The 24700-nt window shown below is 44.2% G+C and overlaps 1 protein-coding gene across 1 annotated transcript in view; it reads right to left on the reverse strand.

Moving 5' to 3' along the window:
• Positions 1–253: 253 nt before the first annotated feature.
• The window catches only part of HEPHL1 (hephaestin-like 1), a 35772-nt gene continuing 11325 nt past the window's right edge, over positions 254–24700 (reverse strand). Inside the window, exons 4-20 of the mRNA XM_009881172.1 lie at positions 23060–23239; positions 21793–22047; positions 20600–20768; positions 19738–19877; positions 19437–19568; positions 14906–15117; positions 13815–13965; positions 12394–12606; positions 10056–10269; positions 8276–8415; positions 7407–7547; positions 4247–4353; positions 3580–3802; positions 2694–2833; positions 1916–2075; positions 536–616; positions 254–456 (exon numbers count right to left, since the gene is read on the reverse strand). Of these exons, the coding sequence (XP_009879474.1) occupies positions 254–456; positions 536–616; positions 1916–2075; positions 2694–2833; positions 3580–3802; positions 4247–4353; positions 7407–7547; positions 8276–8415; positions 10056–10269; positions 12394–12606; positions 13815–13965; positions 14906–15117; positions 19437–19568; positions 19738–19877; positions 20600–20768; positions 21793–22047; positions 23060–23183 (2805 nt within the window). The 5' untranslated portion in view covers positions 23184–23239. The remainder of the gene's footprint in view (positions 457–535; positions 617–1915; positions 2076–2693; positions 2834–3579; positions 3803–4246; positions 4354–7406; positions 7548–8275; positions 8416–10055; positions 10270–12393; positions 12607–13814; positions 13966–14905; positions 15118–19436; positions 19569–19737; positions 19878–20599; positions 20769–21792; positions 22048–23059; positions 23240–24700) is intronic.

Genomic DNA, 24700 nt, shown 5'->3' on the forward strand with positions numbered 1-24700 from the left:
GTGTGGATGCCGAGAGGTGTGCTGCTCTGCTCGGCTGCCAAATTAGATCTTGGACAAAGCTCAGCTGAACTCTGGAGGAGTGGAAACGGTGATGGGTGGTACGTGGCTCTCGGAGCTGAACCCTACAGCTCATGCTCACTCTTGTGAGCGCTGGCTGCAGGGTAGGACTATCAGCATACATCTTCCTCCAGTTTTATTAGCAGCATGTCATAAAATCCGGTGCGGCTCTGTGAATGATGCTAAAAGCAGGAAATTACAGGGAATCTGCTAGAAGTTCACTTTTGTCATGCAGAGCCTTATAATGGATTCTGCTTCCCTGACGGGTGATGAGGCAGAAGAGGGTTAATACTGTTGACAGCAGAACAAGTCCAATGAAAAAGAAGGCTGCGAGGATCAGGCTGGCTTCTCCAGGACTCAAAGCTTTGCCAAAAATATTGTCCCCTTTGCTGTCATAATCTGATAAAAGAAAAGTAGTTCATAAGAAATCTGTGCATAAATCTGAAGAGTTTTAAAAGACATTTTAAAAAACCCTTACCCTTTGCAGTAGTTCTGTTTTTTGCAGTAGTTGTATCATATGCTCCAGTTGTAAGTTCTCCTTCTGAAGGAGCTTCTCGCTCTGTGTGGAGAGAGAAAAAGCATAGTTAAGTTGAAAGCCTTAATAAACAACTTTTTGCCTTCCAGAAGAGTAGCCCTGATTTTATTTCATTCCTTTTACCTTGTTGATCTGAACAGAAATCCTGATTAGATCAGCAGAGCTATTGCTCTGGGCAGCTCTGTGGGCAACGTCCCCCTTCTCTATAGGCGTCTCTGTGACTTCACTACTTACTGTAGTGATAGGATGAGGGGCAATGGTTTTAAACTGATTTAGATTGGACATAAGGAAGAAATTTTTTGTGATGAGACACTGGCACAGGTTGCCCAGAGAAGTTGTGGATGCCCCATCCCTGGAGGTGTTCAAGGCCAGGCTGGATGGGGCTTTGAGCAACCTGGTCTGGTGGAAGATGCCCCTGCCCATGGAAGAGGGGTTGGACTAGATGACCTTTAAGGCCCCTTCTAACCCAAACCATTCTATGATTCAGTTCTGCATTTGCTTGTTCATTGGAAGTTTCACAGCCTGAACTAATACATGTTATAAAATAAAGTCACCTTGTCCAAGGAAGGAGTATTTTGGCTAAGTTTGGCATTCTATTTATTATTCTGCTTCTACAGGGTTACAGGTACAAGGTGGGTCTGCTGGCGCTCTTGCAGTCCCTGCGGAGTAGTCCAGCAACCACAGAGGGGACCTAGGCAGGAGATGCTGGCCCCAGATGTTAAGTGAAATTATGTGATATGGAGAGGCTCACAAAGCGCTTTCGTCTTCACTCACAAGTGGTGGAAGGGACCAGCAGCACTCAAAAAATTGACCAACTTTTCTTAGTGAAAAGATCACCTATTTCTGGTACAGGATGAACAACCATTTTCTGGAACATCTTGTATGGTCAAGCTGGTTTCTTGTCAAGCTGGTCTCTGTCTGTGCAGGGAGAAGCTCGAATAGCCCCGTGAGCCAGCAGTGATTGCAGGGAGGCACGGCACTGTGCCAGTCTGCAGACCCTCCCACACATCACAGCAAGGCTAAAAAATAGCTTTGCAGATGTTTTCTGCACCACCTGCAGGTGACTAATGGCTGTGATTGTCTTAGAGGGGCTACTGTGAAGCACCCACTATGTTTAAGTTGCAGAGGGCAGCAGAGATTACTCTCTTTGCCATGTCATGAGGGGTGTTTGTCCTGTCCTCGGATAATGCTAACTGGCCATGGCAGTAATTTACAGGTGCTTCCCACCAGCATGCAGGGTGCAGTGGTGACCTTAGGTCTCTTCCTTTCCTCCCTGCCTACCATACCACCTCCGAGTCCTGGGACATGTTTCTGATACTGCACCTGATTTATTGATGGTGTAGGTCGTCTCCATGCCAGCGTGGATGTGATCAGCTACGTGGCAGTGCAGAAGCCACGTTCCAGGGTTTTCTGCTACGAGTTCAACTGTTTGGAAAGTCCCAGGAAAAAGGTCATACACGTCTCCTCTGTGGTCCTTATCTGTCTGTGGTAAGGCAAAACCAGCATTGTAAGAGTCTTGCCTTAAAGACCCCCATGGGCACTGAAATATTCCAGTGAGACTTTCAGCTCCTCAAGGCAGATCAAATGCCTCTTGTTATATGTTTCTAGCATGCCCCATCCAGAGAAACTGAGGTCTGTGGACACCTGTCATTTAATCAATTGATTAATTAACAACAGGACACCCCTCCTGAGGACTTCAAGTGCTGCTTGAGCACAGGTGTTTCTTTCAAAGACAGATTTTTAAGAGAGTCCTGCCAGTGTCAAGCTATCACAACATAAAACCACACTGTAAGCAGGCATAACTCTCTCTGATTTCCACTCTGTATCTTCCCTTATACCCATGGTTAAATATACATTTTTACCCACCTAATCATGTCCTCTAACAGTGACAGTTATTCACGTTTCATAACAGGTTTCAAGTGGTAGAAGCTTTGCAAGGATCTCATTCATTTTGTATTTCCTTCACATGCAAAACTCCCACTGACCTCAGCATCAGCCCAAGGCTCTGTGTCCAAACTGCAAAACCAAGCCAGAACTCGGACATTTTTGCAGAAATTTCCTACCACACTATAAAGGTTTTACTTTGATTAATTTTACCAACCTTAAAGATGAAGGTCTGTGCGTGGAAGTGGACTGTATGTATATCCACTTCATTGCCCATTCCTATCAAATACCAGTTTGTCCTATCACCTTCATTCATCGTTAGACCCAGGAGACTGTTATAAATCTTCCCATTGATTGCTGGAAGAACGACAAAATAGGACTGATTAATAACCGGTCATGGTACAGGTGATGATAACCTCCATCTCAGCGACCCTTTGCACCTTCTCTCCGCAGAGAAGGAGTGCCCAGGCAGAGAGGGAACCTGCACACATGGCCATGGCAAGAGGTCTCCACAGTGACTGCTGCCACTGGAGGGAGACAGTCACATTTTTGTTTCAGTTTCCAAATCACCTAAGTGCAGAGCAGCACCTACTTTTCTGTCTTGAAAAGCATCAGATAGGATTTTTACCGGTTAAGATCAAACTCCTGAACAAACAGGATTTATGCTGAGAAGCTACATGGAAAAAGAGGGAATAGAGTTGTTGCCTAAAATGGCTACTATCTGCAGAAAGAGAAGTTTGCTTTGCCAGGGCTGTTCCTGCCCCTGTCCAGTCTGTTCTGCCTGGCTCCTGGGCTGGCTGCTCCTATGGACACAGTTTTAAAATGTCATCTTTACGTTCCTCCAAAACAATCCCATAAGGAACGCAGCTCCCAAATGACAAGGGAAGTCTGGCAGGGCAGCCTCCTCCTATGACTATTAGATTAAACTATCTTGTTAGAAAAATATCTTGGCCGGGCCTCATGAAGCCTTTTTGTTTCCAGAGTTGCAGCTTATGAAGTTGTCACGTGGTTGGGTAATCGCAGGCTAAGTCCAACGTCTTCCTAAAAGGGCTGTGAAAAATAACCCTCTGTCCTCTTGGCTGCAGCCACCGAGTCCTACATACCATGCATGCTGTTGCCTTCTTCAAAGTTCTTGGTGGAATTAAAATCATCAGGATTCTTATGAAGATATGTTTCAATATTTTCTTTCAAATACCAGGATTCGTTTTCATCAAACACCATAAACAGAAGGGTAAATTCACGATCAATATCCTTCCTTAGACCTCTTTCATCTAGAATTCCTTTTCTGCAAACTACGAGAGGCCCAATCAGACCGCTGTATGTGTCCTGAAATAAAATAAATATATGCATTACAAATTCTCTAGTTCATTCGGTTATGAAATAAATACAGATTAACTACAGATTAAATAAAGGTGCAATGCCATTTTCCTATCAGATGAAAGAAAATCATTACTCTGATTAGAGATATCTTTCTTTACATGTCCCTGTGTTAATCTACCAAAAGCACACCCATGCCTTCACCCATAATCCCTTCAACTATTCTTTAAGGAGGGAATCACATTACCATGGTGTACCCCTGGGGATCTCAGCAGATTAAATTACTCAGGCATGTGCAACTGTTATGAAAAAGGGCAAAGCATCTAACTGTAAATCATTCCTCTAGCCTGTGCTCCTCCCATAGATGAGAAGTAGGATCCTTTCAGAAACATTATGCAAGACAGGATGCTTTAGCCAAAGCAATGTAATCTTTAATGACCATTTCTTGGTTACCTTTACAAAATTCACTGTTGAATAATAAACCCAAGTGATACAGTTTGGATCTGTTTTACCAGGGCCAGATCGTTCTGGGACATTCCACCTGTAGGTGTTTATTTCCCCTGAAACAAGAGAGAACAATTTTACCAAGAGCAGCTGGGTATTAGAGGCTCTGAATAGTATGTGACTGACATCTGCTACCCTCCTCATCAAAGAATGATCTGCATCAAAACTATTCGTGGAAGCACACAGCAATGGGATATGGATGCAATTCTGCCTTCCAGGAGGTCGATGAAGTTCCAGTGGTGTAAATGAAGGCAGATCGCCCCCAGAAAAGGAGATCTGCAAATGATGCTGGCAACAATGGCATCCCACAGAGGGAAGTTTGGACTCTTCATCTTTCTCCTTGGGCAAAACTTTGTAGCAGATCAATGATCTTGGATGCTGATGGTTAAGGTCAGTTGAAGAGGTTGGGAGCCAAGCTCCAGAAAATGTTTCTTGGACTTTGTCGGTTGAAAAGGTCACAAAGATGTGACAGTTGCCACTGGGATTTTGCAGACGATGCTGCAGCAGTGCATCAGCTCTGAGCCAGGAGAGGAGAGCTCAGTACCGACCTGCTGACTGGGAGCAACAGGAGGGTCCTTTCCTCTTCCAGCTAAGACCCTGCTCCCCAGCAATTAACGGAGAACCTCTGTCCCTTCCTGAAAGCCATCACCTCTGCCACCTCCTCCTTGAGCAGACATTCCCTGACCTCTGATTTAAAAAGCAGAACAATCAGATGGGGAAATTTCTGTTTGGTTAGAGGATCAGTTCTCTACCCTGAACACAAACACATCCATGTTCAGATGAACTGTCTGTGCTGTCTTTCCCTGCTTTGTTTTTTTTTTTTGCTGGTACTGCAGGGAAAGGTAGAAGACCAAGAGGTGGTAAACACCTTGCCCTTATAAGTGGTGGAGAAATGTTGAACCAGGCAGTCTCTGGTCCAAAATACTTCCCAGGTGACATGAGCCGAGAGCTGGGGACACGCTTTGAGTCAGGGTAAAACAAGGAAATCACAGAACTCTTGGTCATGGTCTTAGTACAGCCACAGCCCAACAGCTGCCAAGAGCTTTGGGCATCAGGACAAAGGAGAATTTTCAAGCTTACATGGTTGTGAAGTCAATAAGCCTAGTTTTGTGTCACTGAGTCACACTGTTTTGATAGATCATGCAATAGTGCATTTTATTGTATGGCAGTAACTACAAAAAAGAAGAAATGGTGATTCTCAAATATCATACTAGGTGAGATGAGTCTCCCATAAATGTTGTAATGTCATTTAATCTCACAGGACAAACACCTTCTGTTCATTACAGCATGGGTTTACACACTTCAGCAGGGATCAGAAAGGCTTTCAAAACACAATGTTACACTAATAGGACAGAAAACATTGACAAGAAAACCATCAATCTCAGAAGCATTCATGCCTTGGAGCCTGGCATCAGTCCTTCACCACTTCCTTGCTTTTTACTCCTCACTTCAGGACATTTGGAGGCTGTAGTTGGAAAAATGTCCACTCTACTTAAAACCTGAGACACTTTGGATGGCATGAAAGACCCATCTTTGATGAAGCATAACCCCTGAAAAGACTGATAAACAAGAGAAGAATGGATGTTTTCTCCCTCTTTTCTGCTGAGTAGATGGAGGAATGGACAGGGAGAGGACAAAGCTGTGGCAGCTGAGAGCTGGTTTGGCTCAGGCTGCTATGGATCTGCTCCCTCCACCTCTTTACCATGCCATCCATCGTCTCTTTGGGAGATGGCAGTGCTCTCAGGAGCTCAGTTTAGCAGGGGATAAATCTGGCTGATGACCAGTTCAGTATTTAGTAGGACTAGATGGGCTCTGAGGAGCTCGGGGTGAGCAGCCCAACCTGGCCAAGGAAGACAGACAGCGAGGATTTCTAGATGCTGGTGGTGTGGACTGAAGTGCCCAGGAATTATTCTTGTTTTAAGGCACTTGTTTGCCATGTTAACTGCTGCTTCCGAGCTCCTAAGGAAAAGTCTATCCTTAGCCTTTGCTGGAGTCCTTTCCTTTGGCTCGCTGACAAACACCGACACCTTCCCTCGGCCAACTCACCCCAATCCTGCTCCCGTGTGGACACAGGAGGCATGACAGTGGTGTTACCGGCGTTCCGCCTCGACCGTCAACCAAACGGCATCGACATCATGTTTTGCTATTTGCAAATAGCAAAACAAAGGAATCATACAAATCAGACACACACACACCCTTTTTTTTTTTTTCCATATATTAACCACAGGTTCACCAAACTCCAGCAAGGCAGACGCTGGCTCACATTTGGCCATGAATTTGTGTGTGATTGTACCGTATCGATACAGCTACCCACAAGAAAGAGATATCAGCTTCCAGGGAGGTTTAGGACATCAGAATTTCTCTTCATTTAGTTTCACACCAAAGCTCACTAACACTATGAAAAAACTTGCATGGATGATGGAAAGAAAATGTACGTACATTTTGGGTTGACTGTAATGCCTGGGTTTGAGTTTGGCTTCCTACTAAAATTTAAAACCCAAGATAAAAATTCAAGTACAAAAATTTTAACAGGTATTTTTCTATATGAGTGCTGTGAGAACTATTTTCCACTATTTTCCTCACAAGAAACTGAAGCATATTTGGTACGCTTCTTCAGAGACTTTCAAATCAAGTGATAGTGACATTTTGCATTCTGTGCATCAGCTCTGAATGCAAATGCCCATTCTGTGTAGCTTAAGAGAGAGGCAGAGTTAACATTGCCAACTGCAACTCTACAAAGGAGTTTCTCAGTTCTTAAAATGTCTGGAGCAAATGCAGCACTGGCTTACACTTCTCTTGCTGTAACTATGGGCCTGCTTCTGCTTTATTTTGGAGTTTGTCCAGTGATGCTACATTCCTGTTTCTATCCCTGATAGGAACAAAGGTTCATTCTCTGCCTGAACATGCTCATCTGATCAAGAACCTACATGTATAACAACACAGAATTGTATCTGAATAAATACTGAGTGTGTTATGCCTGGAAGAACATATAGGTGTGCATAAGCTTGAAAGAGGGATTATTATTCATGTGTTAAAATGCTTTTATATACAGCCTTTGTAACTCAAAGGGGAAAAAAAAAAAAAGAAAAAAAAAAAAGAAAAGCCTTACCGGGGAGAGTAATTGGTGTCTCAGGTTGTTCTTCACAACCCACTTCTTCTATACCATGTGCGCTTATCGAATAAGGCCTGCTGGCTTTGTTCTTAAATACGATGAGGACAGAGTCACCAACCTCGGCATGAAGTAATGGCCCTAAATTAAAACACAAGATGCTGGTGATTAGTGCTGCTTTTCTGAGTTTAACAAACTTTCAATAGCTTGGCCTAGGAGAGGAGTCAAGGTCTTTCTCCGAACCCTCAGGCTTTTCTAGTCTTTCAGCAAAGCCATTGAAATCGGTTTGTTATCTCAGCTGATGAAAAGCTCCATACATATGAATAATCTTTTTTCTTTTTGGTCTCTGAGAAGAATTGTTCAATCTGGAGACAGGTATTTGGACAGATTGTTTTTAAAGAAAACTCTTGTGGATGTTTTCTGTATCTTTCAAAATTTTATTTCTTAAGCTGCCAGCAGCTTTTTTTTAAAAAAAAACAAACAATTTTTTTACTTTTGTACTGCAAAAAAGGAAATGTCAAATATATTCCTAGAGAGTGTTAACTACTTTATAACCAGTTGTTGCCCACTTCTCAGCCCATAAAAAATGTCAGCTGACGGTTATGACATGCATAAAATTTTGTCTTGCCCAATTTTCAAATACAAATCCAGCCCCTTAATATTGATTTAATCTGCCTACTAGAGTCTCCCCTATATTACAAGCTCTGATGTTAAGGCAAATCCTGGAATTGCCATTTTTGCATCCTCCCTGTTAGTACTCCCTAAGAAACTCCTTATTCCATGTTAACTCAGCTGGGAAAAGTCTTTGGTTTTGGAAAGCAATCCTCTCATTTATCAGGCTCGGTCTGTGAGCCATAAGAACTACTTACCCAGGATTTCCAAGTGTTCCTCCTCCTCCGTCCTCACTTTGTGCTGCGTGAAGTTGCCATTTGTGTACTCCCTGTAAACCACCTTCTTGTATTTTGAACCAATCAGATCTTCCGCTTGGCTCAGGAAAACATGCCCATAGCTGCAAAATAAAAAGGCAAAAATTACAAGCATTAAACCTTACATACCTAAAGGCTAGTAAATGTTGTGTTACTCGTAATAGATGTGATAAGAATGTATGACTTGGTCCAATGTGAAGCCCTCGGTGCTGCAAGAGATTTTAAACAGTAAATAATAGCAGCGGTAATCCTCACTAAATGTGCACCCTCTTCAAAGAGGTAAATCTGAGAAGATGTTGCCCTCACCACAAACTTTTGGGAACACAAATCCCTCATCAGAGCTGTCAGAGCAGAGATGAAGTTTGTGGTAAGAGTGGGTTTGGCCACTCTCTTCAGCTGCATCCTCTGCTCCAATAAAAGATAATGCCTCTCCCTGCAACCCTGCATCCTCTTATCACAACGGCTGCTTTCGCTTTCTTGGCTATCAGTCAGTCACAGGAAGGTGGTACCCGAAGCCTAACCTTGCAAAAGCAGATGCCAACCTCTGAGATAAGAGGGGGCTGCTTTACCCTGCCCGCCTGCTGCTGTGTACTGCGCAGGGCTGGATGCTTTCCCAGCATGAAGATAAAGGGAGAAATGTGTTTTCCCTTCTGCACATGGCAGAGGATGCTTTTCTGTGCCCTCCAGGTTTGCACAGTCGCCCATAGTTTGTTGTTGTTGCTCCTGTGGGATCCCAGAGGGCTGACTCACCAGCAGAGGACACTCGCCACCAGTTGGAGAGGAGAGCCTTCACCCTTTTCCAAGAGCAGCTCTATCTCCCGGCAGCTCATCTCCAAGGTGCCCCTGGCAGGGGAGTTGCAAGGTTGGCTCACAACATACTAAATAAAAGGAAAAAATGCCCCAGGAGTACTGCTTACTGTAAGTAACACACTGTGTGTGCAACAGCAGCCTTTGACAATGCTGGAGTTAATATTTTCTTTAAACACGCTTCATCACCTGTGACTCTTCAGGTTTATTTTCTACCGACTCCGAGGTACTCTTCCTCTTTGCAGGGTCTAGTTACCCAGCCAGTTTTCAAAGGTTTGTTTTTGAAATATATTCCTTGTTCCTTTTTGTTTTCACCAAAGTGGTCTCAGAGACCTCCCTATGCAATATGATCTGGAACATGCATCTTCTGCACATGCATTTGGTTCCTTAGCACAGTGCAGTGTAGATGTGATTCACTTGTGCCTGTTACTGCATTCTGACTTTTCCAGGGGAGCCAGGGGCTACCACGCTGCAGCGAAGCAGGCTCAGAACCTCCCTAATGCATCTGTACTGCTTGCAAGGGCTCACATCTGGGACAAGTACTTGGGTTTCTTCTCTATGCAAACCAGAGCTGTGGGATGGGGAGACTGGGGAGAGTGAGGAAGGGAGAGGAAAGGGTTGGGAGGCGTCATCGTGGGGTTGAGCCAGGGCTGGAACACACACATGAATTTAACGACTTGGAAGCCTTCTTGGGTTCAACAGCATCACAAGACACTCTGAAATGAAAACATTTGAAAATGCTGCCTCTGAACTAGTCTAGTCTGAGAAGCTGTCACTTTTTAAATATGTCTTCTCTTATTTTGTTTAGCAAAGAGTGTCTCCTAAGTACGAGGCCGGCTTCACGAAAGGATGCTTCAAAATTCTGCCTCCACTATGAGTGTCCCCCATGCCCACAAGCATTTTTTGTTTTGGATACCTTTCCTCATTGCTGCTGATGTTGTAAATGTTTGGTGCTGAGCTCTTATTTGAGGCATAGTCCCACTCCACCTCCTCTGCAGCGATGTAGTAGAGCCTCATGGCTCCGTGTTGCTGCTGGGCTCGGGTGGTATTACGGCAGCTGCTGACCTCATAGAGATGTTTCATCCCACCGACAAAGTGATCAAAAGTCCTGCAAACCACTTTGAATGTGCCTGGAAAGGAAAGGGCATGATATTTAGGCAAATTAAAAAAAAAACTTAAAAAGCAGTTGGCAAATTAGGTCCCATGCCTTGTACATCTCTGGTCTGTCCTGAAACAAACCAAATCCATGATGCTGTATGGAAAGCCAAGTGAGGGGATGCTTATATCACTCAGAGTCCACTGGCTTTGAAAAATTAAAGGGACTGACAGAGAAACTAGTTGATAAAACGGATATACACCAATCATCTCCTTTAGTCACCACATGCTCTGTGGTCCCAAGACATAAGATGATGGGGTTTCAGACTGTCATTCACACAGAAGAGCAAGCACGCACATAAGGCACCGCAGGGTTGTGGCCTGTAACTCCTACATTACAATAGGTTCTTCAACTAAAAGCCAAATATGAATGTAGGCACAGGAGATCTGTAAGTCAGCAAGTAACTTTTTGCTCCATTGGAAAGACTAGCCTGTTCCATCTTCACTCAAAAATCTCCATAAATTGCTTCTAACTATTTGAGTTAGATTAGCTTAGCCAAGGGAGCTCTGAAAACAATTGGTTAGATGTCTGGCAGCAGGAGCAAGCTTGCCAGTAAGCCTTCACCAGTGCTGCCCATGCCGCAGAGGTGCCCATGGGGAGCACGAGAAGATATAGGAAGGGTGTGCATTGTGAACAACAATAAAGGCATAGAGAAACAGAGCGTGTGTTTCAGAGTTTCCTTGTCCCTGAGCATAGAGCCACTGTGCCAGCCTTGGGTGCATGAGACTCCACTGAACCTCTGCAGTAGCGCAGTGTAATCAGGCTAATGGAGGCCTCTTAGAGACTTTGTAAGGCAGATACAGAGCCATTATACAAGAATGCCTCTAACAGAAGGGAAGATGCCATTTGTTTATATGCACCTATATGGTATAAAAACAACCGAGTTAAAGCTGCAACTCTCTGACCCTTTGCTCTTTCTCCATGAAAGGCCAAACCATCATGGACCAGCTTTTCTGTATCTCTGATGGTCGAGGCTGTGGAACAGTGAGAGCATATTTTCACTGTGGGCAGTGAAATCTCTGGGCAGATTTTAACATTTGTACTCTCCTTGCCATTTACGCATTTAGAAGCTGACCACACTGTAGTCCTGCGTAGCTCCACCAGCTAGCGCTCCTGTGAAGGAGGAAAGCACTTTCACAGCTGCTTTGTATGTGAGTCTGTGATGGAATCAAAATTGGAAGCATAGCCCTCTCCAGACTGTATCTCAGTCCATTCCTTGTGCTTCTAGGGCAAAAGTATTGAAAAAGGTAAGTTAAAATGCAGTTGTGGAAAATCACAGGCATTGGTGTTTGTAAAGATGTGATAATACATTCAGTTTCCCTTATTGTCAGTAGATGGTTAGCTGGCAAAAATTAATAATTTCCTAGAATATATTGTTTAGTGTGAGTCCTGTGGTGCAGTTTCATGACGAACGGCGGAAATGTATGGGATATGCATACTAAAAGAATCTGCTCTTTTATAAACACCAGTGCCAGAGGTCTAACACAAGGCCAGCAGATATTTCTCTCAGGTGCTCCGGCCAAGGATGGCCTTTGGCATAGCCTCACACAGCTCTGATGACTCCATTGATTCAAAGAGGGTTGCACCAATGTAAAGAAAAGTAATGGTGCACTCTTTGTCAGGAAGCGTATCTGGTGCCTCCAACAAACAGTTCACACTCTCTGAGTTTGAAGAATGTATCACTGAACTATGCACGAGAATTAAAAGTATCTTTTATGTATATGCTTCTGAAGAAAGTCCTAAAGACTAAATATTCTTGAAGTCCTGAAATATCTTAAATGGTGTTATCTGCATAGCAGTGAATATTATCTTTGCTAAAAAAGAAGTCTGTTTTGAGTTATGGAAATTCTACAAGCATCCTGTTAGCTGTTCTGCCTGTCCGAGGTCATCAAAGCCTCTGCTCTTTGGTGCACATACATATTTGATTTACAGCACCTTGCCAGGAAAGTCGCCTAGCTTGAATAACCAGCTACACCAGGTCCCTGTGGTCCCCACACCTTCAGGCTCTCTCGTGCAGAGCAGAGCATCTCACCGACTGCTATTTTCGCTGCTTGATTTCTGCATGTGCCACACCAGCAAGACAAGATCAGGAACATACCCACACGGTCTGGCTGCATCAGCGCTGTCCCCGATAAATGAGGAAACAAGGCCAGTCCATCCCTTGTCGTCCCTCTCAGGTCGATGGTGTTTCCTTGGAAATGAACCCCGTGCATGTCGTAGTGACTGCCCAGCCCGATGAGGTGCCAGGAGACTTTGTCGTCCTTGCACATGGCCAGGCCTGGCAGGTTACCAAACAGGTAGCCGTTGACAGCTGGAAGAGAAGGAAAGAGCCCGGTTGGCAGCAGGTGGGTGGGTGGAAACTCATCACAGAGCATCCTACCACCTTCCGAGCAAGAGACTTGCCACTCAGCAAGTCACGGTGTTAGTTAAGGGGGCATTTTGTGAGGCAAAAATAGCAGAGGATGGCACCAAATTAAAGCTTAAATGCTATTCTTATAAATTCTTAGCTTCCACCTTTTTTTCTGAGCCTGTAAGATCTTGTAATAGCCTTTTGCAGTGATGTAGCACTTCTCTGAGCTTTTCAGGGTGCCACTCAGACACCAGTTAAGTGTATAAATTAGGCACCTCCTTTCAGTCTGGAGAATGTAAAACCAGGTTGTTAAGGCCATGGAGTGGGCCATAAAGAGTCTGAGTTATAAATTAGGTTCTGATGGAGACTTTTTATGTGATTTTGATGTTTGATTTCCACTTTTACTTCCATAATGTATCTCTTTCTTTCACAAGGTCTAAAATCCCTAATTCTCGAGTGCTCTCTGTGATCACTGGGTGAAAAATATTACAGTAGAACAAAACTCTAACATGAGATACCACCTCATAACAGAAGAATAAAATAGATGGGTCCAGAAAGCCCCAAGGCTCTCTAACAATACATATTCTCAGTGGTCTTCTGAAAACTAAAGCAAAGAGGTTATGTGATTTGCTCAAGTCTGTCATGTCAGGAAGAACTTGGAGGAGGTCCATGCTGAAGTCAGATACTTACATCTAGAAGTGGTGCTTTAAAATATTATTGACTGTTCTCCTAGTCTTTGCCTCTCCTCTTCCAAAGGTGGTCACTGCCCAAGTGGGAGCCAGCAGAGCAGGGGCACCTTCACTGTCTGAGTCAGTGCCAAGGGCAGCACTGAAATTTAAATCACCAGTGAACATCAGCCTTTCCTGCAGTTGGTGCCTGACTGTGGCATTATGCATTTTGTAGACACAAGTGTTGTATCTAAAAACTACACTCTGTTCTCTTTCTCCAGGTGTAGTTGGCAGGTGAATGCAGTCATTGCTAATGTGACTGGGGTTTCAACCTGCACTCCATGGGCATCAGGAGCTGGCCTGATGATAGATGACTGATAGCCTTCCACCTCACCCTCCAGTGCACTGCAGTTGGCTATGAATGATGATAAAATCTGCCAACTCATCTTCCTAATATGACTGAAGGAAAGGTATCATTAACAGATACTAGATATTTCATACCATGCATTTTGTTGGATTCCTTGAAATCTTCATCATTTTCATCTACTTTTGAAGGATCCCCAGTAAATGCTTCAATATTCTTGTGCAGATACCAGCTGTCATTCTCATCGAAGATTGAAAAGAGGAGGTAAAATTCTCTGTCTATTCCTTTCTGTAGCGAAGAAGAAAGCCAAGACATTAAAAAAAAAGTCTGTGCAGTATTACCCAAATAAAAATTATACGTTTTTTAGCAAAGCTTTATTTTCTCCAAAAATTGCAGCTACCTTCTTACTATGTCCTTGTAGAGACAGGGATTAGCACTCTTCCATCAGTTAGAAGGGTAAATAATGTGTCCAGTACTTACTTAGGGTGGAAAGATGCATTCATTGCTAATAAGGGCATGGAAAAGATGGAAAATCTAGGGACGAGACAGAATACTGGGGAATGACAGTTTCATCTTCCTAACCATCCCCTTAGGTCAGCTCTTATTGTGAGGAATGACATTTGTTTAATTTCTTAAAACTGAGCTGGGTACTGCATCCAGCTCTGGAGTCCCCAACACAAGAAGGACATGGACCTGCTGGAGCGTGTCCAGAGGAGAGCCACAAGGATGATCCGAGGGCTGGAGCACCTCTCTTATGAGGAGAGGCTGAGAGAATTGGGGCTGTTCAGCCTGGAGAAGAGAAGGCTCCAGGGAGATCTTATTGCGGCCTTCCAGTACATAAAGGGGGCCTACAGGAGAGCTGGGGAAGGACTTTTTACTAGGGCATGTAGTGATAGGACGAGGGGGAATGGCTTTAAACTGGAAGAGGGCAGGTTTAGATTAAACATTAGGAAGAAGTGTTTCACTTTGAGGGTGGTAAGGCACTGGCACAGGTTGCCCAGAGAGGTTGTTGAGGCCCCATCCTTGGAGGTGTTCAAAGCCAGGCTGGACGTGGCCTTGGGCAACCTGGTCTAGTGGGAGGTGTCCCTGTCTATGGCAGGGGGGTTGGAACTCGATGATCTTCAAGGTCCTTTCCAACCTAAACCATTCTATGATTCTATGATATAGGAACATCACCCCCAGTGCACCACCCTGCTGTTAGGGACAGGCAGATGTCCACATAGAGCACCTGTGTCCCATCGTGATTCAGCGTGTTCTTCCGACAGACCAGCAAAGGCCCCACAAGGCCGGAGTTGGTGTCCTTGACAGCATCAGTGGCTGAGTAGTACAGATAGGTCAGGCATGGGGGGTCACTCTCTGTTGGACCTCCATTTTCAGGCACCCTCCATTTGTATGTGAAGGTTTCACCTGGCTTAACGTGGGCTCCTGGCTTCAGATAGCCTGCAGAGAGAGAATTGGGAACCATCAAGGTTATGGGAAGGTTATTAAGGTTATGTCTTCCTTAATGTGAGCGTTAGCTGGGATTCAGACACAGCTGCTGATTTCTGTGGACAAGCTCCCCCTTGCAGCCACAGCTTGAGCACCACCCCGTAGTCTGGGCTCTTATGCCATGGGGACATCTCACTGGAGTCCTGTGCCACTGGGACAACCAAGCCTGTTGCCTGCAGAACAAGTTTAGCTGCTTCACCCAGACACCTTCCGATGCTATCTGGATTATCTGGATTCAATCAGACAGGACATGCAGAGCTCATCCTTGGGCTTAAATGGCTTCCTCTAAAGTTTGTAGCTTACCTGTCCTATCGTGAGATTCATCTGCGTCGTGAACACAGACTCCGGCTTTTCATTAAGGGCCAACAAAGCAATTACATCAGCGAGAGGAGCTGCAGCTGTGGCTGTTTAGAAATTCAAAACAAATCTAATCCCGGTGATTATTTCTTTTTGATTTTGTAGCAATGCACGGGAACCTCTGTCAGAGTCTCCAGAGGGCAGCTGCTACTACTGTTTTTAGAAGCTACTTTTAAAGGATTTGGGCTATTGTCTGCCGCTGTGCACAGGGTGGATGTGGCACCACTCGTGTAATTTGGCCACTGTAAAGGAGCATTGGTATCCACTCAGAGTGGACTTACAAAAGGGACTTGAAAGAAAAACTGGAAAAAGGGATCATCCCTGAACACTTTTTAGAAAAAAAAAAAAAGCTAAGTAACTTTTTTGGTCTTTGCTATGAGGAAGATCAAACCAAAAATTTTGTTTAACACTTTTGCACCCATTGACTGGATTTGCCCAGCACATTCAGATGTGTCTGGCAGCATCAGACTGCACTGATCTAATACTCTTCTCCAATACTCCTCAAGAATCCTCTTGGAAACTTAGACACAAGTGAAAATATCAGTATTACATTTAAACACACATTATTTGCTGCAAACTGCAATACACAGTAGAGTACTCCTGCAACACAATCTGATTTACTGGATTCATCCTGCAACAGTGCTCAATAAGGAGAAGAACATTGATTTGGGGGTAAAAACCCTCTGAGAATGGACAACTATCAACATAGAAGAGTATTTTCTGAGAGCACTTTGAAAAAAGATGTCTGTAGACATGTGTAGATGTCTGTAGGTAGGTTTATGTACAGTATTTTCACATGAATAAGAAGCACTCAGACAATACACAGCCTCTGAAAAATCATTTACCTTCACTGTAAACCTGCAGCCCCTGTAGGGGCTGTACCTGTACACACTTGTTGATAGAGATGATGGAAATCCAAAACCCAAGAGTTACCAGGAGAGAAGAAGGGGCAGAAAGATTGTCAGGAGGAGGCGAATCTGGAGTCAGGTTCCTCTCCAAAGACCCAGAAGCGTGCAGCACACACTGCTGCTGAAGTGTAAGGTTTGGTTTGATTTTGCTCCGCACCAAAGGTTGCAATGCTGATGGGTGCTGTTACCGGGGACCATTAAATGAAAACACGGCAGGACTGCGAGCAGAGGGAAGCTGCACGTCCATCAGGGGACTACGTCTGATATGGGTGGCATTAGGATGTGTGCAGGTGACTTCAAGGCTGAGCTCAAGCCAGTTGTTGCAGGATACAGTGGGGCCTGCCGGCAAATTTGTTGTGTTGCAACGTTCGCAGTTAGAGACAACAGAATTTAATAAAGCCTTTTGTATTGATTTTATTGTATGATGTTATGAGTTTTACATGTTGACCTAATTTTCTCTAGTACAGTTCTCAAAAGATGGATTATGTTCCATGAGTTTCCTTCTGATATGTTGTCGTGGAAACAAGGCAATTTCGACAACAAGAAACCTACCTTTCTTTTCAATGCTGCAAATGCAGCAGAAACATTTTCGGAGACCATATATTATCTCTGTAGACATATGGATGGGATCTACTCAACTTACTTGAGCCTAAGTAGTCCTAAATTAGGGACTAAGTCTAAAGCTTAGTCCCTAACCCAAACTCTAGGCTGTTTCTGTAGACAACAGAGACAGAAGGACATCTCTAGAGGGTGACCTACTGTCTCCTAAAATAGGTGTTCAAAGTAAATGGGACTTCTCACCCTCTGAAGGGGTTGTTTCTTGTCACTGACTGAAAAAGGTGCCTATCAATTAAACATGACATTTAACATTTAACGGTTACACTTAGGTGATAAAGATCCTATCCTTGCACATAATTTCTTCACCAAAAGGGTTATCAAACATTGGAACAGGCTGCCCACAGAAGTGGTGGAATCACCATCCCTGGAGGTATTTAAAAGATGTGTAGATGTGGTGCTCAAGGACATGGTTTAGTGGTGTTTTTGGCAGTGTTACATTGATGGTTGGACTCGATGGTCTTAAAAGGTTGTAATCCAAAGGGAAATGGTGAGGGACATACTTCAGCACCTGGAGATATACACAAATCTATGGGACTGGGTGGGATCCACCCAAGCGTACTGAAGGAGCTGGTGGAAGTGCTAACCAGGCCACTTTGCATCATTTATGAGCAGACCTGCCTAACTGGGGAGGTCTCAGCTGGCTGGAGGTTGGCAAATGTGACACCCATCCACAAGAAGGGCTGGAAGGAGGATCCAGGGAACTACAGACCTGTCAGTCTGACCTTGGTGCCTGGGAAGGTCATGGAACCGATCATCCTCAGTGCCATTACACGGCACATGCAGGAGAACAGGGTGATCAGGCCCAGTCAGCATGGGTTTACGAAAGGCACATCATGCCTGACCAACATGATCTCCTTCTATGATAAGGTGACCCACTTAGTGGATGAGGGAAAAGCTGTGGATGTTATCTATCTGGATTTCTGCAAGGCTTTTGACACCGTTTCCCACAGCACTCTCCTGGAGAAACTGGCTGCTCGTGGCCTGGACAGGTGTACTCTTTGCTGGCTAAAAAACTGGCTGGATGGCTGTGCCCAGAGAGTGGTGGTGAATGGAGTTAAATCCAGTTGGTGTCCGGTCACAAGTGGTGTCCCCCAGGGCTCAGTGCTGGGGCCAGATCTCTTTAATATCTTTATCAATGATCTGGATGAGGGGATCGAGTGCACCCTCACTAAGTTCGCAGATGACACTAAGCTAGGCAGGTGTGTTGATCTGCTTGAGGGTAGGATGGGTCTGCAGAGGGATCTGGACAGGCTGGACCGATGGGCCGAGGCCAATGGTATGAGGTTCAACAAGGCCAAGTGCTGGATCCTGCACTTGGGTCACAACAACCCCATGCAGCGCTACAGGATTGGGGTGGAGTGGCTGGAAAGCTGTCCGGCAGAAAAGGACCTGGGGTGTTGGTGGACAGTCAGCTGAACATGAGCCATCACACCCTCTACAAGTACCTGAAAGGAGGTCGTAGAGAGGTGGGGGCTGACCTCTTCTCCCTGGTGACAAGTGATAGGACGAGAGGAAATGGATTCAAGTTATGTCAGGGGAGGTTTAGATTGGACATTAGGAAACATTTTTTCACTGAAAGGGTTATTAGACATTGGAATAGGCTACCCAGGGAGGTGGTGGATTCACTATCCCTGGAGGTGTTTAAAAAAAGGGTAGATGTGGTACTTAGGGACATGGTTTAGAGGTGGTTTTGTCAGGGTAGATTGATGGTTGGACTTGATGATCTTAAAGGTCCCTTCCAACCTTAGCAATTCTATGATTCTAAAGGTCCCTTCCAACCTAGGCAATTTTACGAATCTATGATTCTAAAACGAGAGGAAGCCTTTGGTAAATGCTGTTTCAGCATTTACATGTATATGAGGATTAGTAAGGATTATCATTGCTTCACATTCCAGGTCAACCAGATAAAAGATGCCTCCGACACTGACTGTCTTGACAGTGACGCAAGGGCAATGCCCGACCTGGATTAGAGAATCAGGAGTGAAGCAACCCAGACTGTGTGGATAGCAATATCCAAAGACTCAGCAGGTGCATCATGCCACATCCTAAGCTTCATAATCCTGGAGCACGTCCAGAGGAGCTCCACCGACTCCAGTTGAATGATATTAAATTAGGACTAATATAAATTGGATTGGGCTTGTGACTTTCACTCAACATGAACCTCAGCTACTTTTAGACACCTTGTCTGGCACATGTCCCAGGGGAAGAACCAGTACATTGGCAGACTGGGGACACCCGCCGGCTGTGACATGTAGGGTAGATAGATACAAACTAATCAAGTCATTCCTTCTGTGCCTTAACATCCACAAAAAGGGCAAGCCTGCAGGGCAACAGAAGATCTTTAGACTCAGATATTCTGGATGTGATGATACAGCAGTCAAAACTTACCATCTAAGTAGGGAGCACCTTCCGACAGCTTGCTGAAGCTTACGCCATGGGCCATAATGCTATAGCTCCTTTTGGCTTTGTTGGCAAAAGTAACTAGCACTGTATCTCCCACTTCAGCTTTTATAACAGGGCCTTAAAAAAGAGAGTGAGGGAAGGTATTAGAAGAACTGACCTCTAACATATTTCCATCTAAACAAGAGAGGGTTGATTGGCAGCTGCATGCACAAAATTCCCCTCTGGATCCAAGTGGATCTGTATTCAAACCCAATGTAATGGCAGGAGGGGAAAATATTCACTCTACCAAGTATTCCCAGGTGCATCATATCCTCTGACCGTATCTTCTTCTTACTGAATGTCGCGTCAGTGTATTCCACATAGAGAACTTTCCAGTATTGCCCTCCTATTCTGTCAGTCCCTTGTGTGAAATATATTGCAGATTCACTGTGGAATTAACAAATTGGACTGGTTAAATAACTGGAGGTTGAGGCAGAACCCTTCATTTTGGATAAAGTTATTACTTCAGACACAGGAGAAATTACTCGCCAAGTTACTAGTTTGCATACATTTTCTAGGAGACAAAGGGAGATATTACTGGGCTTAACTACAGTTATAAATCAATTAATAAATGGGCATTCATTGTGCATTAGACTTTCATGTGTTTAACCCCAATTTACTTAGGGACACATATATGTTAATTTACTTCTAACTACCTTAGGCAAGACCTGTGTCTTCACCTTTGCACAATGCGTCTCTAATCCTCATTAGCTTTCCTGGGAGATACTGTAATAAAATTCATTTTCATCAGTAATATCAGGGGGAAAGAAATCTACCATTATGACACCTCTGAGATACACGGATTGTAAGTGTGAAAGCTGTCTGAGGAGTCTCAATGTAGGGTCATTAACTCTGTTGAACTTTGCCTACCTCACCAGGGCAAACTTTCTCCACGGACTTAATGGAGCAAGATAAGCGCTTCCAGACAGCAACTCTGAGCATCGCAGTTACGAATCTAACTTCCCGACAAGGTTGTTTAAATCCATTCCTCCCTGCCCCCTTCAATTAAAATTAATAACAGTAGAGGACCCAGCCCTGGTGAATCACTGGGGAAGTCTCACCCAGACTCCTGAAATTAAAGCACAACAGGAGAGGACAAGAAAGCTTACCTGCCAGTGGCGTTCAAACCCTGCCCAGTGAATTTATCATAACCGTCAGGTCCATAATTCCAGAGCACTTCTTCAGCAGCAATATAATATCTTCTCTTGTGACTGAGCGGTGAAGGCCGAGACAGGTTTTTTTGGCAGATCTGGACATCATACAGTGCCTCCATGCCACCTGGGAGGAGAAAGAGTCTGGAGACAGTCCTTGGCCAGCTGCAGAGTCAGCAATCTCATGGATACAAATGCACATTCAAAACTCTCTAGGAGCTACATGGGTTGGAAACAATTAGTAGGGTAATTTTCTATTTTTAAAGATTTCTTCTGCCTACACTGGGCCAGATGCTGGCACCCTTCTCTTGCAAGGCAGTACTTTATGCCGCAGGTGAAACCCACTGACACCAATGACACTCTAGTGATCTTATTTACTCAATTCCTTAATCCCTGTAAAGATGATAGAATGATTGGGGGGGTCAGATTGCCCCTTGAAGTGTGCAAAATGGCATCATCTCCCTTGAACTTTCATTGAAATAGAAGCTGGTTATTACCACACTGAAGACACTTGTTGCTTGCCAGAATCAAGTCTGTTTTGCCTGATGCAAATCCTACTGAAATCAATGTGCAAATTCTTAATAGTAAAAATTCTCTCAACTCATCTCTTATATGATAATTATACATTACCTGCTGTCATGACACCTAGTTTATGATACATGCTTTTGGGCTCTTGCACCACACAAATATAACATCACCATCAAATTCCCTCACATAAAGGTTTCTGAAAACACTGCCAATTTTTGTCTGATTCCTGTAAAGCAAAAAGCTATGAAGTGTTCAGCTGGCATGATTTTTCTTTATGTGTAAGTACTTACCTACTGATGAAGGCTACTCTCATTGCTCATCAAAATCTCCAGTTTACATAGAAAGTGTGGTGTAAGCGCTGGGTCTAGCAAGCCTTCCTAACATGAATTACACAGCCAAGTCATTCATACTAGCTGAAGAGTTGGCCCTACATGTATAATTTCTACTGGTGACTAAACTCATATTCATGACATTTATCTGGTGAAATAGTTCCAAAGTGTTCAGTTAGTCACAAAAAAAGGTGTCAAATCCTGCTTCCCCTGGAAACATCTCTCAGTTTTATTTTCCAAGCATAATAAAGGCTGGAACTTCTGAATGGATTAGGGAGATTTATAGCAGCGTACCTCGTAAATGCTCATTAACCTGGCACGTTATCAGCCACCTGCCAGGGTTCCCAGGAGTCATCTCTGCTGTGATGAACGTTGCTGGGAACAGACCGACGACATCTGCCCTCTGGTCTCTGTTAGTGAACGTGTGGCCATAGAAATACGCAGCGTGGATATCTATCTCGCTTCCCATGCCAAACAAGTGCCAGGACATGGAAGTGTCAGCACACATCTCCAGGCCGGGGAGATTGCCATAAATATAACCGTTAATAGCTAAAAACAAAAGTATGAGACGTCATGAGAGGTGAAAGAGAAGTGCCAAGTGCCTCTGACCCCATTTCTAAAGGTGATCCTTTCCTGGCCCAGAAAAGAAACTGTCTGAATGTCCACACTGAATAAGGCCCTCACAGGCTCCTTGATGAAGAGTAACACTTTGAACACACAGCTCACAGCTCTGGATGATCAAATGGCCCAAATTCTCTGGTTGGGTCTGTGAAAAACTTCCTGGTTGATATCAAGATGTTGCAAAGGCCAAGTCATCACCAAAAAGTCCTGATAATGAAGTTAACTTGTTCCGCAGCTACTTAGCATGTCTGAAATGTATTTCCTCTTATTCTGAGTCATAAATATACCATTATATGCCAGGCTTAAGCAATCTAGATTTGAAAGTTATGATATCAGTCAAATCAGTCTAGTCAGCTCTCTCTTCCTTAGCTTCCACACCTGACGATATATCAGGGCACTAGGAGAATGAGACTTATATTTAACAAAATATTTTAGCTCCTAGGCTCCATGGAACAACAAAAATACAGAGAAATATCTGGATTTAACTTCTTACACCAGATCCCCAAATGGCACAAAGCACGACTATCCAGTGGAGCTCTGAAGGGCAGGAGTGGTTGTACCAGCCAACCCATCATCCACAAGGGTCTTTGAGAAATGCTGGACTGTTCCAAAACACACATCTCAAAGTGCTCTGCAGCCTCCTTTTTTTTTCTTTCCACATCTGGTCAAACAGTCACCAAATGGCTTAAATCTGTTGCCTAAGATAAAATGTTAAACACGCGGTAGAGCTGGGCATTAAAGCCAAATCTCCTTTCTGCAAACCAGTGTGTCATGCTGTATTTAGGGAGAGGCTTTTTATCAACACAGTACTTCAACATTCTGACCCATTCCTTGCTGACACAGATAAAGGAGAGACATCACAAGGGACAGAAAGTCCTACTGAAATGAAAAGAGCCTGGTTACTGCTGCAGGTCGCCATTTGCTCAAGAGTCCTGCTCACCATGCATTCGGTTGCTGGTCTGGAAACCTTCATCCTCTTTGTCAACTGTGGCTGGTTCTAAGCAGAAGGTGTTTATATTCTCATCGAGGTACCAGCTGAAGTTTTCATCTACAATGCTAAACATCAGGGCAAAAGCGTTAGCAGCACCAGTCCCTTCTATTGAGGTCTCATCTGCAGTTCCTAAATTGCAAACGAAAAGGAAAGTGATAAAAAAAGCCTTGGAGAGGATTGAATTTAAAAGTAACAATAACTTTGGAGCACTCAAGGAAATACAGTGCTCTGCCTGTGATCTATAGGACAGGATGAATCTCACCTAATTTTCCTCTTCTAAGACATCTTGACCCCCCTCCAACAGCCTTTTAGCAGCTGAGTGCCTCCAGAGGCACTCTCGTCTAGGTCATCTCCAGAGGTTCATCTCGTCTAGGTCAAACTGATATTTCAGGATCAGTTTGATTTGACATAAGCACAAGCACCTGCCAATACCTGTGGTTTTCCCCATTTTTGGCCCACTGCACCCAACCCTGCCTTTTTAGTCAGTGTAAGCATCTGTGCTTCCCACACAGTGAGCCAGGTCATGGAACTGACCCAGCCAAAAACCAGTGCCTATTTTTTTTACCAAGAATTACGGAGAGGCAAGTGGAAGCCTGCATTTCTGTTGCATTGAAGCGTCGAGTGAACCATACCCTCAGAAAGGCTGTCTAAATGTGGTTCACTCTCCATGGACTAACAAGGAAACCTTGACAGTTATCTAGGACCGAAGACTTAAATTTAAAAAGGCTGAAGGCATGATGAATATAATATATTCCAGCAAAGTTCAGTATCAGTATCTGAGTGACCATTTGGGGAACAACCTGACACTATAGGATTGGCGATACTGAGTAGTCTATTATTAACCATTGGCAGGTTTAGGCTTCATCTAATCATCCAGCCCACCTCTGAACCCATGGTTTCCCTTTGTTTCCCCTGTCTGCTATGGGAGGGCAGTCCTGACAGTCCTGCAAGGAGCCACCCACCACTGTTGGATGGAGGACTACAGCAGTAGCATCGTGCAGATATCCACCTTGATAAATTCAAGACCCAACATGCAGATAACCTGGCCTTTCAGGCTAAAACTGTTTCAAATGCGCTATCTCTGAGCTTCATGTATTGTCACATAGTTATCGGCTCAGTTTCACGAATTCAGGCAGCTCTGCAGTTTTCAAAGGCTCTCCAGGAGAATAAAAGTCTGAGACATTTTAATTGTGCGCGTTAAGCTGGAGACCAGGCCTATCCTTTCCACGTTGAAGTCTTTTTCTTCTTCATATATAGAACCTGCTTCGCTTATATGTTCTGTATATAAAACCAGGGCTGGTTTTGTACTGTGGGAGGTACTGGGAAGAGGTGGGAGAGTTATATGTGCCCAGAGGGAGAGGGGGCAGCAGCTCAGCTCGTAGAAGGGAGAGTGCTGGTGGTACATGGTCCCTGATGGCTGCAGCACAAAATTATCAAGCTATAAAGAACATGGGACAGGCTGTGACTTCAGCTGTTCAGCGCACGTCCCTGTATGGTTGTGATGTACAACTTGTGAGCAAAAATAAATATATAATCCACAAGGGGGAAAAATTACAAAGAACATTGGGGTTTCAAATATGTAAATGCTAA

Source organism: Charadrius vociferus, unplaced genomic scaffold (assembly GCF_000708025.1).
Source record: "Charadrius vociferus isolate BGI_N301 unplaced genomic scaffold, ASM70802v2 scaffold1, whole genome shotgun sequence".
Lineage (NCBI taxonomy): Eukaryota > Metazoa > Chordata > Aves > Charadriiformes > Charadriidae > Charadrius > Charadrius vociferus.